Source organism: Triticum aestivum, chromosome 1D (genome assembly GCF_018294505.1).
Source record: "Triticum aestivum cultivar Chinese Spring chromosome 1D, IWGSC CS RefSeq v2.1, whole genome shotgun sequence".
NCBI lineage: Eukaryota > Viridiplantae > Streptophyta > Magnoliopsida > Poales > Poaceae > Triticum > Triticum aestivum.
In genome coordinates, this window is record NC_057796.1 from 387,289,806 (window position 1) to 387,308,657 (window position 18,852).

The window sequence follows — 18,852 nt, forward strand, 5'->3', positions numbered from 1 at the left end:
CGTCACAATGTAACTGGGTGATTATAAAGGTGCTCTACAGGTGTCTCCGAAGGTACTTGTTGGGTTGGTGTATTTCGAGATTAGGATTTGTCACTCCGATTGTCGGAGAGGTATCTCTGGGCCCACTCGGTAATGCACATCACTGTAAGCCTTGCAAGCATTGTAACTAATGAGTTAGTTGCGGGATGATGTATTACGGAACGAGTAAAGAGACTTGCCAGTAACGACATTGAACTAGGTATTGAGATACTGACGATCGAATCTTGGGCAAGTAACATACCGATGACAAAGGGAACAACGTATTGTTGGGGAACGTAGTAATTTCAAAAAATTTCCTACGCATACGCAAGATCATGGTGATGCATAGCAACGAGAGGGGAGAGTGTTGTCTACGTACCCTCGTAGACCGAAAGCGGAAGCGTTAGCACAACGCGGTTGATGTAGTCGTACGTCTTCATGATCCGACCGATCAAGTACCGAACGCACGGCACCTCCGAGTTCAGCACACGTTCAGCCCGATGACGTCCCTCGAACTCCGATCCAGCCGAGTGTTGAGGGAGAGTTTCGCCAGCACGACGGCGTGGTGACGATGATGATGTTCTACTGACGCAGGGCTTCGCCTAAGCACCGCTACAGTATTATCGAGGTGGACTATGGTGGAGGGGGGCACCGCACACGGCTAAAAGATCAAACGATCAATTGTTGTGTCTATGGGGTGCCCCCTGCCCCTGTATATAAAGGAGCAAGGGAATGGCCGGCCCTAGAGGGGGGGCGCCATTGTGGGGAGTCCTAATAGGACTCCCAAGTCCTAGTAGGATTCCCCTTTCCTTTCCGGAGTAGGAGAGAAGGAAAGAGGAGGAGAGGGAGAAGGAAAAGGGGGCTGCACCCCTTGTCCAATTCGGACCAGAGGGGGGGGAGCGCGCCTCCTTCCTTTTGGCTTCTCTCCCCTATTCCCGTATGGCCCAATAAGGCCCAATACTTCTCCCGGTGAATTCCCGTAATTCCCCGGTACTCCGAAAATACCCGAATCACTCGGAACCTTTCCGATGTCCGAATATAGTCGTCCAATATATCGATCTTTATGTCTCGACCATTTCGAGACTCCTCGTCAAGTCCCCGATCTCATCCGGGACTCCGAACTACCTTTGGTACGTCAAATCACATAACTCATAATACAAATCGTCATCGAACTTTAAGCGTGCGGACCCTACGGGTTCGAGAACTATGTAGACATGACCGAGACACGTCTCCGGTCAATAACCAATAGCGGAACCTAGATGCTCATATTGGCTCCTACATACTCTATGAAGATCTTTATCGGTCAAACCGCATAACAACATACGTTGTTCCCTTTGTCATCGGTATGTTACTTGCCCGAGATTCGATCGTCGGTATCTCAATACCTAGTTCAATCTCGTTACCGGCAAGTCTCTTGACTCGTTCCGTAATACATCATCCCGCAACTAACTCATTAGTTACAATGCTTGCAAGGCTTATAGTGATGTGCATTACCGAGTGGGCCTAGAGATACCTCTCCGACAATTGGAGTGACAAATCCTAATCTCGAAATACGCCAACCCAACAAGTACCTTCGGAGACACCTGTAGAGCACCTTTATAATCACCCAGTTACGTTGTGACGTTTGGTAGCACACAAAGTGTTCCTCCGGTAAACGGGAGTTGCATAATCTCATAGTCATAGGAACATGTATAAGTCATGAAGAAAGCAATAGCAGAAAACTAAACGATCAAGTGCTAAGCTAACGGAATGGGTCAAGTCAATCACATCATTCTCCTAATGATGTGATCCCGTTAATCAAATGACAACTCATGTCTATGGCTAGGAAACATAACCATCTTTGATCAACGAGCTAGTCAAGTAGAGGCATACTAGTGACACTCTATTTGTCTATGTATTCACACATGTATCATGTTTCCGGTTAATACAATTCTAGCATCAATAATAAACATTTGTCATGATATAAGGAAACAAATAATAACTTTATTATTGCCTCTAGGGCATATTTCCTTCACGTATGTTGTTATGCGGTCTGACCGATAAAGATCTTTGTAGAATATGTAGGAGCCAATATGGGCATCCAGGTTCCGCTATTGGTTATTGACCAGAGAGGTGTCTCGGTCATGTCTACATAGTTCTCGAACCCGTAGGGTCCGCACGCTTAACGTTTGTTGACGATATAGTAGTATGAGTTATGTATGTTGGTGACCGAATGTTGTTCGGAATTTCGGATGAGATCACGGATATGACTAGGAACTCCGGAATGGTCCGGAAGTAAAGATTGATATGTGGATAGTAGTGTTTGATCTCCGGAAGGGTTCCGGAATCCATCGGAAGGGGTTCCGGATGTTTCCCAAAATGTTTGGGCACGAGAACACTTTATCTGGGCAAAGGGGAAAGCCCACGAGGTTTTTGGAAAGCGCAAAAGGAAGTTTTGCGGAGTCCAGGGGCCAGACGCCAGGGTCCCTAGCGTCTGGGTCCAGACGCCGGGAACCCTGGCGTCTGGCCCTGGAGTCCGAGAAGGACTCTTGCCTTTCGGGTGAAACCGACTTTGCGGAGGCTTTTACTCCAAGTTTCGACCGCAAGGCTCAACATATAAATAGAGGGGTAGGGCTAGCACCCAAGACACATCAAGAAACACCAAGCCGTGTGCCGGCTACCCCGTCCCCTCTAGTTTATCCTCCGTCATAGTTTTCTTAGTGCTTAGGGTCGTGAAGGTGTACGACTACATCAACCGCGTTGATAAACGCTTCCGCTTACGGTCTACGAGGGTACGTAGACAACACTCTCCCTCTCGTTTCTATACATCACCATGATCTTGCATGTGCGTAGGAATTTTTTTGAAATTACTACGTTCCCCAACACTTATACGAACCGGGACTAAAGGCCCTCCACGTGGCCGTCGTGTGGAGCTCCACCTTCCGGTTGGTAACACCAACCGGGACTAAAGGAAATTTTACGAAAATTTGAAATTTTTTTCTCATATTTTACAATTTAATCTCTAACCACCCCTCATCACTGCTCAATTTAACCTCTAATCTCTAATCGCCCCTCATCATTCCAAATCATCTAACTTCTCGGCCGGTCAATCACCCCTCATCACTGCTTAATTTAACCTCTAACCTCTAATCACCCCTCATCATTCCAAATCATCTAACTTCCCGGCCGGTCACCCATCCTCTCACTACTCCAGCCCGAGCACGCTTAACTTCCGGGTTCTATTCCTCCTCGTTTCCAAGTCTGCACTTGTTGTTTTCCTGACAATAGTAAGATGTCAATCCTATTAAACCTCAGGAGTTTAGCTTGAGCATGAAGTCACACGTTTCACTGTTTGAGTTTGAAACTATTATTCTAAAAAACAATAATTATTTAGTAACACTAATATTTCTTGAATAAGTAGTTTGATCATAGTTTGACAACAGTTTGACCAGATTTGACCAAAATTCAAAAAATTGAAATAATTATTTAGTAACACTAATAATCTTGCCACACCGTCGCCGGCGAGATGGAAGAGACGGAGATGGGTTTCTTTTTTTTTACCTGACGGAGAGGGGTGGAGATCCAGCTGGGACCTATAGTCGAAATCAAATCACAGAATGAACTGTCCGTGAAACTATTTCACGCGGCTGACCCTTGACGCCTAACTCTCAGGCGCTGCACTAGTGCAACGCCCAGGAGCTAGGCGTTGCACTAGTGCAACGCCCAGGAGCCAGGCGCTACACTGTGTAGTGTGGCGCCTAGCTCTCAGGCGCTGCACGCTGACTTGGGCACATATGGGTGCGACGCTGGCCGTGTAGCGCCGATCTGTGAGGCGTTGTACAGTAGGGTGTGGCGCCGGCGTGGCGGGCGCTACACAAAAGGGTCAGGGGAGTGAAATAGTTTCGCAACCAGTTCATTCTGTGAAATGATTTTGTCCCGAGGTCAAAATTGTCAAATTTGCCGACGAAGAGGGGTTTCTGTTTTGGAAGATGAAGCAGATTAGAATCTGAAAGAACGGGGCGTGGGGCGTGGGAAACCGGGTGGGCTGGAATTCGAGCGAAAGCTGCGTTGAGATTCGTAGTTACACATGTCATGCGGTCGCTGTGGTCTCACGTTTGCTGCGTGCGACCCGGTCGTACCAGATTTTTTTTCCACAACTCTCCCTCTCTCCCAGCGCTAAAAGGTCGTTTCTTCTTCTGTATCCTTATTTTTAGGCTCTTCCGTTTCCTGTAACGGACGAGGCCTTCTACAGCCCAATGCATCCACCGCAATTTGCTCTCCCGTAAACTCAGCCTCCTTTTGCGTTGCACATCTCACCCTCCCTCCTATTCTTATCTGCCGCCGCCTTGGATCGAGCTCCGGCATGGGAGACGACTCGATGCCTGCCACCACGCCGCTCCTAGAGGGCGCCGCCGCACGCCAGCAGTGCCTCGATAGAACCCGCCGCCGGCTGTGCCCAGCCAGTCTCCTCTGATCATCCACATCAGCTTCGCCAAGCCGTGGCTACCCTCCACACCCCACCCCGCGCCGTTGCAGGGCCACCAAGAAGCTCGCTGCTACCCGTCGGGCAACCCCTCCCCCAGCAGGCATGGCGCCTCCTCTTCTCCATTGACCCCCTCCATATTCCACTTGCTAGCGCGGCGATCCATACCACAGTGCGCGGGTCTCACACACCACAAGAAACAAGATGGAGTGACCATCACAGTGATTAACGACGATGCAGGCACAACCCCACGCGAATGAGAGAAGGCGTCCTACCCGCGGCATACTGCAGGAGCCCAATCTTTCCTGTCGCACTGCCATGAAGACCCCTGCCGTTGTCCTCACCGGTGCATCCATTCCATCTAATAATTGGGAGGTATATTTCTCTGTTGGGAGCACCGAATGATTCCCAAAGTTATAGTAACCTGTTGAAGGTACGCTTCAGTTACAGTTAAGTTTCAGCTGGTATATTCAGTCAGGCGCATATGCTTTCTGACTTTATGTGGAATTTCTGATGAAGCTGATGAATGCTTCAGTTAAGTATTCCACAAAGTCAGAATTTATTCAGTCAGGCGCATATTCTGCCTCTGGGTCTTCGACATTAGTATTCCACAAAGTTAGAATTTATAGCTGAAGCTTTCGATTGATTAGGTGAAATCTACAACAAAGCTGATGAATGTGGTATCCCGATTGTGAATCATAGTTGGCTCTGTGACAGGGGTCATTCTTGTTACTAAGTACACTTCATGAATATTTTCTCTGAAACATCCCTGTTTTTTTCTTTGCAGCCTAATGCAGGGGTCATTCTTTCATGCGACAACTATCATGTACCGTAAGTAAACCATGCATCTTGTTTTTCTGTCGAATGTCCTAGTTTATATCTCTTATTCCCTGAAAGATGAATCAATGCTTTTCTCTTCAACCAGAATGTGTTGCTTCTACGAACACGACCCTCTGTAATTTTTCCTGCGAGAAGTATGTGAATATCAATAATCTTTCTAGCTGGAGTTGCAGTTGCTTACAAAGAAACGCCAGGCTACCTTGTTGTTTAGAAGTTGCTGCAGTTTATTTCTCTAACTGCTGGACGTCCACTTTTCAAATATGCTATGTTATTTTGTATGCAGTGGTCAAGAGGCAGAGCAATGTGAGGATAATTTCAAAAGAGCATACGCTCATCTATCAGAGACTGGTCCAACTGAGATAAGAAGCAAATCATCTGGAGCCAAAACACCTGATGGCAGATCAATCAGCTTCAGAACAGACAGGTAACCATTTTTTCTGTTGCATTCATCTGACATTGTAGAATATAGTATGATTACACCAAGGCAGATATTATAAGCCCAGATGCTCCAGATGGGTCTGCTTATTGGGAATTGTATCCAGAATGTCATTCCTTTGTAGTTAATAGTATTTTTGCTGACATGCAGCACTAATAAGAGCATATGTTGTCTTATCCTTTTGTTGCTTCCTGTGCAACCGGTGAACATGACACCACAATTAGCATGGACATTTCTGAAACATATTTACAGCATTAACAACACATGTCCTCCAAGGAACAAAATTACATATCAACATTCAATTCACACATCTGGAAATAAAAGGGAGAAATTCTGCTGTGAATAGTTGCTACTATTCACAGCACAATTTGAAATCAGCTACTATTCGCAGTGCACATTGTCTTTTTTGTTTCTCAAGTGTGCATTGAATTCAGATTTTGACTTGTTACTTGGTAGGCGCATCTTTTGTTAACGTTTTTTTAATTGAGGGGCATGCCCCCAATTTCATTTCATTGCATGAAAGGAAACCAATAAACAAAGTGAGTAGTCTTAGATTCCATCCAGCCCAGATGTCCTACCGTGACATCCAGGCATCAACAACTAGACAGCCAAGAGAATAAAGCTTGAAACTAAAAAAAAGGAACTCCACACTTATCAGAATGCACACACAGGTGAGAGGTAACCACACAGGGCTCCTCTCCCCGCTCATCGCCACAGACTCTCCAGGGAGGACAAAAGTTCAGCTAACAGTACAGGCAGAATTACTTCCCAACGCCAAGACGTTTCACCATGGGCGCCCATCATATCCTCTGCTCTTGTTGAAGAACCCGTTCGCAACATCAACCAGCAGTGCTGTGACGGCCTGCAACATCCGTTGCCCTTCTTTTCTCTGTAGACCAGTGCAGTAGGACATCCAATAAGAGATTTGAAAGAACAACATACTAGGATCATGCGGGTAAACATGATGAAACGTAGCAGCATTCCTGGCTTTCCACAAAGTCCAAAACACCGCAGAAACACCCGCTGCTATTGTTTGTCTAATATTCTTAGGAATTTTTTCTACCCAGGCAGTAAACTCTTCTATCTTGCATGGAATGTCATGAATTCCAGTTACATTCCTAACCACACCCCACACAAACTTAGCCACCACACATGCACAGAAAAGAAGTTCAACCGTTTCTGGGTAATCACAGAAGCTATAGTTTTTATCCTTTCCTTTCCAGTTTCTTTTCGCCAAATTATCTCTAGTTAGAACACTATTCTTAAACATCAACCACAGGAAAACTTTAACTTTCAGCGGTATCCTCGCCTGCCACAGTTTCCTATGAGGCCAGGCAGCCTGATCTGTTTTTAAAGCAAGGTACAAAGATCTAACAGTGAATCTACCTGATTTAGTTAGTAGCCAGCTACATCTATCCTCTTGATCGTTTAAAACTACTTTACTGCATAGATTTTTTAGTTCATACCACATATCAGCTGTGTCTCCCCACAAAACTCTTCTAAATCTAATCAAACTCATATTATCAGATAAAGCTTTGGCGAAAGTAAAATCTAAACTAAAGGTCAGCAGATAAAGCCTAGGGAATTGCACACTAAGAGGTTTGTCTCCCAGCCATACATCACTCCAAAACATAGTCCTTTCCCCATTACCCACCATCTTCCTACAATATTGCAGGAAAATTGGTTTAACCTTCATTAGGCCCTGCCAGAAATGAGAATGACCAGGTTTTTTTTACTATCTCTAAGGGTACATCTACTTGAGTATTTCTTTCTCACTAAATCTTGCCACACACCACTACAATTTTCAAGTTTCCAGATCCATTTGCACAGTAAGCAGATGTTCATAATATCAAGATCTAAGACGCCTAAACCCCCCATCTCTTTAGGTCTGCAAACATCCTCCCATTTCACTAGATGGTACTTTTTAACCCCTCCTCCTCTTGCCATAGCATTCTTTTAATAAAAAAGTTCATTTTCTTACTAGGGCCTTTGGGTAGCTCAAACAGAGAAATCATATACAAAGGAATATTGCTTAAACTAGAGGTAATTAAAATCAATCTCCCCCCATAAGATCTGTTCCTCCCTTTGCATACACTTAGCTTCTTCTCCATTTTCTCCTCAGCTCAATTCCAGTTACATAATCTAACTGCATTAATAGGGACACCTGAATATCTAAAAGGAAGTTTTCCTACAACACAAGTAAATATTGTAGAGTAATTTTCCTGTTTGTCCTTTGCTTCACCAAAACAAAAAACCTCACTCTTGTGAAAATTAACTTTAAGGCCAGACAATTGCTCTTTTTTTTGTGGGTAATTGTTCAAATAAACAAAGAACTGATTTCAAGTTTCTAGCACTTTCCAGATTGTGTCTAAACATGAAAATGGTGTCATTAGCGTATTGTAACATATTAATGCCATCTGGAATTAAATCCTGTGCTAACCCTTCGATAAGGTCCATATTTTGTGCCTTAGCTAAAAACAAATTAAGTATATCGATGGCAATATTAAAAAGAATGGGGGGAGAAAGGATCTCCCTGTCTCAGTCCTTTTTTCGTCTAAAAAAGGGCCAATTTGATCATTGACCATGATTGCTACTTTACCCCTCTCTACCGTCTGCTTGACACAACCAATAAATCTAGATGAAAAGCCTTTTTTCTCCATGACAAAATACAAAAACTCCCAGTTAATCTTGTCATAAGCCTTCTCAAAATCTACTTTAAACAAAACATCACTCTTTTTTCCTATGAACTTCATGCAGAACTTCATGCAACACAATAACCCCATCTAGTACCTAATAAAAGCTGTTTGCACAGGAGCTACTATCTTATCAGCTACAGTAATGGCTCTATTATTTAGAACTTCTGAAAAATCTTGAAAATCACATTCAACAAACAGATTGGTCTATATTGTTGTAAAGTTTGAGCATCAGCAATTTTGGAATTAACGCAAGGACACCATAATTAAATCTAGCTAAATCTAACTTTCCTTCATAAAAATCACTGAAAAGCTCCAAAATGTCCACTCCAATTATGTGCCAGCACTTGTGATAAAATTCTATAGGAAATCTGTCAGGTCCAGGTGCTTTGTTAGATTTCATATCAAAAACAACAATCTTAATCTCTAAAGTAAACTTCCTATCCAAATTTTTTCTATCGGCATCACTCAAAACCACAGGTAAATTAATATCAAGGGAAATATTATTCATACCTACAGCAGGACCAAATAGGTTTTTGTAAAATGAAGTGACAAAAGGCAATAAATCTTTGTCCCCCTGGATCACATCATTAGGAGCAGTTTTAATAGAGGTAATTCTGTTTTTCCGTTTTCTACTACTAGCCTTAGATATAAAATAAGAAGTTAAAGCGTCACCCTCTAATAGTTCGTTCTCTTTCGATCTCTGTAACCACATTATCTCCTCCTCTTTATTAATCTTTGAAAGTTCCTCCTCTAACTTTTTCCTTAACATGTTTTTTTGAGCAAAAGAGGGTTTCCCCTCCGATTTCCATTATAGAAACCAGGCCGAAGCCACGAGCAGTCTAGAAGTCTTACAATAAGAAGCGGAACAGAGAGTAAAAGCGAAACCCGCGCAAGGAGTGGCCAGGGACACAGCCCCCACCCCCCGGATAGTCAGATCATTACAAGTTTCCATCACAAAAGGCTAAACGGAGGAGAAGACAAGTCTAAAGCAAAAGCAGCAGCAAGCTCTTGAAATGTCGCAGCTTCCCTAATCCTTCAGCCGCGGAACCCCGAAGCGCCATCCTTGCGAAGCTTTGAAGATCTCACTTGCCACCTGCTCGATGAGTCTTGCCCCCAACGTCAGCGTTCTTTCCCCTGGGCCCTTTTTCTGCAAAATAGCCCAATCAGTAATCCAGCAGCATATTCGTTTAACGATCCCAATCGGGTCGTTTACTTTTTCTTATCAAACACAATGTCATTGCAATTCCAAATCGCCCAAAGCAGAGCAGAAGTGCCAATCAACACCAATTTTTTACTCTCTTTGTTAAAATTGTTTAGCCACCCCCAAAACAGTCGTCAATGTTTATGGGAGTTTTCTAAAAGTCAAATGAACATCTCACCAGATTCCAAATGATTCTAGCAACCGAATAGGAGAAGAAAAGATGATCAATGTTTTCCTCCTGTCCACAAAACACACAATGTTTGTCCCCTTTCCATCCTCTTTTCAATAGGGTGTCTCTAGTAAGGATACTTTTTTTGCTTAGCAACCAAAGAAAGAACTTGATTTTTGCAGGTACCTTGACTTTCCACAGGAATTTGTGTGGAAAACCCATGTCAGTACGAACTAGGTGTCGATATAAGGATTTTACAGTGAATATTCTGTTAGCATTGAGCATCCACATGGGCTTGTCTCTGCCCCCGTGCATTAATATGTCCTCACATCTTCTTTTAAGGCTATCCCACAGCCCCCCATAGCCTCCATCTATATTTCTTCTGAAAGACATAGCATTCCACCCTTTTTCAATCACCCCTCTGACGGTAATTTCTCTGTCATTGCTAATTGCATACAATGAGGGGTATGCCTCTTTTAGTGGTTTGTCATCCACCCACTAATCTTCCCAGAATCTGGTATTTCTCCCATCCCCTAGTTTTTTTTTATGCGAGGGAAAACTAAATTCTTGATACTTATCAGGCTAGTCCAGAATTGCGAGTCCCCCTGTCTTTTTTAATGCCTGACAAGCATTTGTTCTGGATATATTTAGATCTAATGATATCTTGCCAAAGTCCCTCCTCAGCTTCTAGTTTCCAAATCCATTTAGCTAGCAAGGCAATGTTAAATTTCTCTAGTTGATTAGCCCGAGACCTCCTTGTTGTTTAGGAAGGCAGCATGTTTTCCAGTTAACTAAACGATACTTTTTTTTATCCTCTTCCGCTTGCCATACCAGTCTCGCCCTGAAGAAATCAACTTTTTTCCTGACTCCAACAGGGAGCAGATAGAAAGACATCATGTATATAGGAATATTTGTTAGGCACGACTGTACTAATGTGACTCTGCCAGCAATATTGAGCAATCTGCCTTGCCAGCACGCACATCTTTTCTCTATTTTCTCAGTTACATTCCTCCACATCCCATTACTGATCCTTTTATCATGTACTGGTAGGCCTAGGTATTTCAGTGGCATCTCCCCAAACGCACACGTAAAAATCTCTTAATATATATCTTTCTGCCTTAGCTTCTCCAAAGAGGTATATGCCACTTTTGTGAAAATTAATTGTGAGTCCTGACATTTGTTCAAAAGCAGTCAGAATAAATTTGAGATTTCTCGCTGACACCTCATCATCCTGGATTAGGAATATGGTGTCATCTGCATATTGCAGCATGTTCACTCCATTTTCATGATTGTATGTGAGAACCCCTTTAATAAATCCCTTATTTCTAGCTCTGTCCATAATAATGGCCAGGGCGTCAATAGCTAAATCAAACAATAGGGGGGATAATGAGTCCCCCTGGCGAAGCCCTTTAAAAGTTTTAAAAAACTTTCCAATATTGTCATTTACCTTCACACCCACTTGTCCCCCCCTCATGGTGTCCATCACCCAGTCACACCACTTGCAGGAAAGTTTTTGAGTTTCAGCATTTTATGGACAAAAGGCCATTTGATTTTGTCATATGCATTTTCAAAATCTACCTTCAATATTATAGCATTTTGTTTTTTCATTTTGATTGAATTTATAGCTTCATGTAGGATCACCACTCCCTCCATAATGTATCTGCCTTTCACAAAAGCAGTTTGAATGGGGGAGATGATGGGGTTAACAACCTTACTAAGCCTGTTCATCAGGACTTTAGTGATGATTTTGAAGCTGACATTCAACAGGCAAATGGGTCTGAATTTCTGGATCTGTTTGGCATCTTGACCTTTGGGACCAAGGTAATGATCCCATAATTCAACCTAGCTAAATCAACCACACCTCTGTGGAAATCATCCATAATGTTTTTTATATCATTCTTGATTAAATCCCAGAAGTTCTGATAGAATTCAATAGCAAATCCATCAGGGCCTGGGCTTTTGTTTTTTTTCCATGGAGAACACCACTTCCCTAATCTCTTCCATGGAGAAGTCCTTAACCAATTCATCTTGTGTTTGAGGAGAGATCTCTGCAGACCCTTGTATGTTAAGATTGATAGTAGAGTTTTCAGCTTGATCAAAAAGATTTTTATAGAATGTAGTGATATACTCAATCAGTTCTTTCTCTCCCTGAATCACACCCTCATCCTGTTCTAACCTGACAATCCTGTTCTTCTCCTCCCATTCACTTTGGCATGATAATATCTAGTATTGGAATCTCCTTTTATTTCCTTATCTTTGTATCTCTGTAACCACTTGATTTCTTCTAATTTGAAGATTTCTTTCAATTCCCTTCTCAATTATTTCTGCATAATTCTTTCTTGGGCATTAATCCCTCTCAATTCTGCATTTTTATCTATCATGTCCAGCATATTTAACAGTTCCTTCTTTCTTTTCCTATACATAGCATTAGCATTTAACCCACCCTTTGATTTTTTGTCTAACGTTTCTGAGTATTTTTTGCCAAGTGTCCATACTAGATCCATTACACCTCACCTCCCAGTTTTTTTCCACAAATTCCTTAAATCCTTCCATATGCATCCATGCATTTTCAAATCTAAAAATGGGAGGAGCATTTCTCTGCTCACCAGAATCCAACAGCAGTGGAGTGTGATCTGAAATCTCTCTCTCTAATGTTGTGACCATAGTCATGGGGTATTTATCTTCCCAATCTGGGCATACCAATACCCTATCAAGTTTCTCATATGTAGGGTCTGGCATATTATTTGCCCAAGTGAATTGTCTCCCACTGATTGGGATGTCTCTTAATCCAGCATGTTCAATAATAGCATTAAAAACAAAGCTGAAGTGATCCACCCCAGGTTTATTTTTCTCTGCACTGTTTCTAATGATATTGAAATCCCCCCAATGACACAGGGGAGAGGGTTATCTTGATACAATCTAGATAATTCAGCTAAAAAAGATGCTTTCCCTTTTCTTTGAGCATCACCATAGACAGTCACCAAGTTCCAACTAAACTTAGCTTTTTTTATCAAAAAGTAGTGTTCTGATAAAATATGTGCCTTTTTCCACTTGTATCAAGTCAAAATTATCATTATTAATTCTTACCAATATTCCTCCAGATTTGCCTCGAGGGGCAATCCATTCCCAGAGAAAAAAAATTCCCCCCAGCAAGGTTGTGCAATTCATTTTTTGTAAAGTCACCCTTAATGGTCTCCAAAAGGCCAACAAAATCTAATTTTTTTTCTATGATTGCCTCTCTGATAAAGTTTTTCTTTGTGTCCTGTCTAATCCCCCTCACATTCCAAAATATTCCTTTCATTGTTTCTTTTTCTTCTTTCTCCCTCCCCTAAAAGATATAGCAAGCTTCCCAGCACTAGCAGCTGAGGTGCCAATCTTAATTTTTCTTATTACTAGAGAATATTTTCCTCAAGGTGTCATAGTAATCAAGATCCATTTCTGTATCAGAGTGATCATCACCTGAGCATAGTTCTTCTAGTTTAGCATCTCCAATATCAATTAGATTTGGAGAACTTTCATTTTTTTCTTTTTCCTCTTGATGATATATATCTCTTCTACCCTGTTCCATATTGGAGATCAGGTCTAGGTTTTGGCTGACCAGGTCAATAGTACACCCCAGCTCCACCCCCACTTTCTCTGTCATTTCAAACAAAGAGATTTGATCCTTAGTAAGGGTTGGGGACTTACCATAGTTATCCTTGTCAGCAGCTCTCTCCTTAGCCAGATCTTCAATCTTGGAGTCCTTTTTGTCTAGATTTCTGTCACTTCTTCTGGTTGGTCCTTCTTTGTCTTTTTCTTTCTTCTCTTTATCAGAGATCCCCAGTTTTGATCCCAGAGATTCCACAGAATCCTGGCTAGCATTATAATCCACTGGTTCAGTGTAATTGTCTTCTATCAGAGGATCTTGAATATTATCTTTATCAGAGTCATTTTTCTCTCCAGGGAGATGTTTTCTTTGTTTCCTTCAGCATCTACTCCACCAATCTTGATCTTTTTCCTCATGTCTGCAGTTTCACATTCTCTGTCTGTTTCAACATCCACATGTTTCCTCTTATCTTCATACCACCCCTGTTCCACCACTTTTTCAAGTTCCAAGGTGACTTTGTATATCATGAGGTCTTTGTCAGTTACTTCAGTATGTGTAGGAATTTTTTCAAAATCTCTCACTCCTACCCTGGCTCTGATTTTTTCCAGCAAAATTGTTGTCATATCTATCTCCAGGACTAGGCCAACAGTGGCAGCTACTAAACAAGCCCCAAAAAATGTCTGAAACACTCAGGCATTTTGCCAATTTTCACCCACACAGTGTGCAACTTTCCTATGGCTTGTGTATCATAGGTCCAACTATCCACATTTATGATAGCCTTTGTCCCCAGCAGGTTAAAGTTTCTAAACTTGTGTAATTCAGTCAGTCTGCTCTTGTTGGGGAACCTCATGAGATAAGCCCTGTCTCCATGTTTTTGCATCTCCATTGCCAGTCCCATTTGAACATGTAGTTAAACCCCTCCAAGAATTGTGTCTCATTGATCTCCCCAGAGGCAATAGTGACAATTCCCATCGGGTTAATCTGCTCACTACTCACCACCTCCTTGGAATTTTGAACCAAGAGCACTCCCAAACCTCTGGCTGCATATCCAACATATTTAGGCAGGGGCTTAATCTGTTTCATCCAGTTGCAATCTTCAGTGATGTGAGAATTTTTTCCACACATGATACAGTTAGGAAGCTTGCAATCTCTAGTTTGATGTCTGAAATCTTTGCACTTGTTACAGGGAATTCTGAAGTTGTTCCCACTTTTTCCTAGATCAGGGCCTTCTCTCTGTGGAAATCTGCTTCCCCCCCCCAAGCGCTTTGGTTTTGCCTGGATCCAGAACCATTATCCATATCTCCTCCGCAGCTAACCTCTCTGCTTTGTATCCCTTTCTCTCTCTCACCCTCAATCATCATCCCCTCCTCTCGCTGCTTGTCAGCTCCAGTTACCATGCCAACCCCCTGCTGTGCCATCTGGGCAAGGAGAGCCCCAAACCACTGTTGCTGTTGAAGAAATTCAGGAGGGGGAATGACACCAGGGGCAGGATCTTTACCTTTGTCCTCAGATCCGGCTCTGTTAGCCTCTGGCTTGCCCCCCCCTCTATCTTTGTCTTCTGTAGTTCTACCAGCATCTGGGAGCTGCGTCCTGCCTCCATTCCCCTGGTAGCTAGAAGTCCAATGGTGGATCTTGAACTACCAATCTGAGAGAAAGTGCCTTTGTATCTGTCCACATCTTCTTCTTTCTTTCTGTAATGGAAGCCATCTCTACCACCACGGTTGAATCTTCCCCCTCCACGATTGTTCCCAAAACATCTGTTCATCTCTTCTACTTTCTCTCTTTCTGGTGGCGGCGGAAGAGGTGGAAACCCTAAATCCTCGAGGGGGTCACACTCTTCACCCCATAGGGAGAGGCGCTTTATTTATATTGCCAAAACTTTCAGAAAGCGTATTTACCAAAGGCGTTTCTCCCCGTTGCCCATTTTGCCCCCATATCTCACTTTCCCCAAATTCTCCTTCTCTGGCAGAGTAATCCCCCACACAACAACCCAAGCCATTGGTGATTTCCATTTCCTCTATATAGTTTGCCTCATTAGACCAGAAATCTGGAATTTGGGCATATTTAATTCTACTCATTTTATTAACAACCTCCCTTCCCAGTAAAACCTGATCAGGGGCGAGCATCTCTCTCTGTTTTCCCATGAGCAGGGCTGTTAACACACTTCTCATCACTACTTTCTATGATTTTTGCAGCTATCAGCCGCTTTTTTTTCTTCTTATTATTACTTCTATTATCACCTATCGATGTAGGTTCACTGCCATATTTGGAAATAGGGGGGATCGTACCTTGCAGATCCAACGGGAGCCCAAGTCTCCTCGTCGGAAACCTCACCGGCGAGCAGCCAGAAGCGGCCGCCCACCGGCGAGGCCCCTACTCCCGTCCCTGGGAGCGAGCGAGACCGAGCAGGCGTGGGAAACGGCGAGGGAAGCGCGGTGACCTCCTCAGAACCAACGGCATCTTCTGGATCTTCTTCGTCCCAAGCTTCATCCCCCTCCTGCCCTCGGCGCGCCCCAAATCTGGCCGCCTCTCCACCACTGCAGCCCTGGGCACAACCGGAGCTGGGGCGGGGAGACCCATCACCGCGCCGACCACAAATCCAGGTGGATCCGCAGGGACGGTGCGACGCGAACGAAACGCGATCCACTTCATGGCCTGCATCTGATCGTCTGATTCCGCCTCCTTCATCGCCCACAACAGCATCCGGAGCGCCCCCACCGGCTCGCCTGACGGAGTGAGGCGCCAGTCCTCCGCCTCGGTGAGCCTCCGGTAGGCACACCCCGCCGCCTCCTTCAGATTGCTCTCCGTCGAGAACCTGGAGATGATCTCCCTCAGCTTCGCCAGCTTCTCTTCGTCGCCGTTGGCTATCACCAGAACCCTCCTCTCGAGTCTCTGCTTCCAGGAATCCATGACCCCGCCTTCGGAGAGCTCGCTCGTGAGAGAGAAGGGAGGTGGTTTTCGTCGAGAGGGGAGGGAATGGCCGCTCCGCTCCGTGCCGCAACTTTAATCCGCCTCCCTTCCCGACGTTCTCTCTCCTCCGCCTCGATCTGCGCTTCACGCCGCGCCTCCGCCTCGGGACTCAATCCCCTGCCGACCAAAACAACATGACATGGAAACCGCACCTGTGTCCCCTCCCCATGTACCCGCATCGAGTCGACCCGTACGCCGCGGTCGTCGAGGAGGGAACACCGGGGAGTCACCGCGTCGGAGTAGGATGCCCCGCTCGTAGATCTTTCCTTAACATATACTCCCTCCGTCCAGAAAAAGTTGTCTAGCGCTTAGTTCATTTCTAATTTTGCAAAAAAAAAACTTCCATCTTCAAATCTCTTGCTAATGAGCCCCCCTGCTTCTTCCTCCTTTCTCTGTCGGCCGCGTGCACCGTGGCCGCCCAAGCCACCATTGGCACCCGTCGTAGGCCGAGCGCGTGACGACGGCCACGGCCTGCGCTGCCGCTGTGAACCACCACCGCCCATGCCCACCTGCGCCGCCCGAGGCGAGCTGCTCCACTGCTGTGAACCACCGCCGCCCGAGGCGAGCTGCGCCGTCCACCTGCTCCACTGCGGCGACCACCTCGACGGGCGGCGGCTCCACGGCTGAGGGGCGCTGCGCTACCGCCATCTTCTCCCGCCGTGACCCCTTCCGCCGCCCAGGGCTACCCCGCTATCCCCTCCCGCCGGCCAGGGCCTGCGCCCGCCTGGGTCTCGAGCGCCTGGACCTGGAGCTCCTGGCGGGCCTGGAACTGAAGTTCATCCTCAACCTCGAGCTCCCTGTCGTCTCCCCCACTCCTCTCCTCGACCTGCTGCTCGTCTGCAAGTTGCTGTTCCTCCCCGGCGGGCCTGCTCGTGCTGCTGCCGGTGAGAAGAAGAACCCAAGCTCCAATTTCTGTACATTGCACTTGTTCATTAATTTCAAACACAATTGATCATGTACTCTGCAGAAATGTTGCAAAAAAGATTTAGTTAACACAGAAGTTAACTGAATGTGTCCCTCAATGTCCAATGTTCATCAGTTAACTGAACGTTAACAGAACTAAACTGAATCTTTGGATAATTTCTGATCCTCACCTAGAGTATAAGCAATTTCTGATCTACTGTTACTGTGGATTAAGTTGGATTAAGTTGGATATTGTTGGACTAACATGATTTTCTAGACATAGCCCTAAAATTTCTACACACTGATTTGACAAGCAATATTCCATTACAGAGAACATTTACACTGAAAGTAGAACATTTACACTGAAAAATTGGACCCCCAAGAAACTGTATTCAGTGATCTTGTACTCTGAAAGTAGAACATTTACACTGAAGCTTCAAACAAAATTTCAGTGATCTTGTACTCAGTTTAGTGGCAATCAGACTTGAGATGCAAAACTAAAGCTTCGAAACTGAAACAATGACAAAATTACTTGCCACATCATGAAACAAATGACAAAATTACTTGAAAAGGATTACTCCATTTATCTACCTCTGTCATGAAAGGAGTACTAGACAGCAGCAATAGTACACCAAGTACTGCCGGCCGCCCTCTAACTAATTCATTCATGGATGATTTTAATCACTGACTCATCCTGCTAGATCCATCACTAAAACTAATTAGTAATTTGATTTATCTAACATTTGTTAGTTGAGAATAAATGTTCACTCTTATCTCACATTTGCTAGTTGAAATGCATAAATTCAGTTGTTCAAGTTTCAATCTAAGCTAGAATTTCCAGTTTACACACAGATGTTGTCAGGCCAAGTGTGATGCCCTAGTGAGACTGAGGTTGCGGCCTATTAGGTAAAAATAGGATGAGCTACTAAAGAAATTTGCCAATTAGCCCATTGTGTCCCCAAGTGTGATCACACAGATGTTGTCAGGCCAAGTGTGATCCCCTAGTGAGATTTGTCTGCCATGTTTTGCTAACTGAAGAAATACCAGTTGGCCGGCATGCAGTCTTAAGCAAATGTCAGAAGCAGCAAATTTCAGTAAAAAAAAATCAGTTTTGACACATAAATCATGGAGGGGAATTGAAGGAGGGAGGCTTAACCTTCCAAGAAGACGCCACCGTCGTCGTCGAGCTCGCAGTACAGTATGTGCAGGGATGGTGGAGCTCGCAGTACAGAAGACGTCTCCGCCGCCGTCGAGCTCGCCATCGAGCTTGCTGTCGTCGGGCTCGTCGGCTACGTCTCCTACCGTCTGGCCTCGCAGCCACCATATCAGCCTCGCCGACGCCGGATCTGAAGCAGACGGAGCAGAGCGCGGAGGTCACTAGGGAGGGGGAAGCTAGGGGAGGAAGGCAAGCTGGAGCTGCGCGAGCAGGAGAGAGTGGCGGAGGAGGCAGTTACGGCGGCGGTGAGCTGTGGCGGTGGTGGAGCAAGGCAGTTGCGGCTTCTGTCGGGGGAGGTCAGAAAAATCAAGGCTTCTCCTCGCCCGGGGAAGCGACGCGTCGGAGGAGGAGGGGA

General features: G+C 44.7%; 1 protein-coding gene and 1 long non-coding RNA gene across 2 annotated transcripts in view; one reads left to right on the forward strand and one right to left on the reverse strand.

The window, feature by feature from the left end:
- Positions 1-4,242: 4,242 nt before the first annotated feature.
- The window catches only part of LOC123182284 (uncharacterized), an 18,240-nt gene continuing 3,630 nt past the window's right edge, over positions 4,243-18,852 (forward strand). The window contains exons 1-3 of the mRNA XM_044594807.1: positions 4,243-4,855; positions 5,268-5,311; positions 5,604-5,744. Coding sequence (XP_044450742.1) covers positions 4,715-4,855; positions 5,268-5,311; positions 5,604-5,744 — 326 coding nt within the window. The 5' untranslated portion in view covers positions 4,243-4,714. The remainder of the gene's footprint in view (positions 4,856-5,267; positions 5,312-5,603; positions 5,745-18,852) is intronic.
- On the reverse strand, positions 9,144-18,846 carry LOC123182285 (uncharacterized). Its single transcript, XR_006492077.1, has 2 exons — positions 18,438-18,846; positions 9,144-9,599 (listed from the first exon to the last, which is right to left on the reverse strand). It is a non-coding gene; the product is annotated as an uncharacterized lncRNA (long non-coding RNA).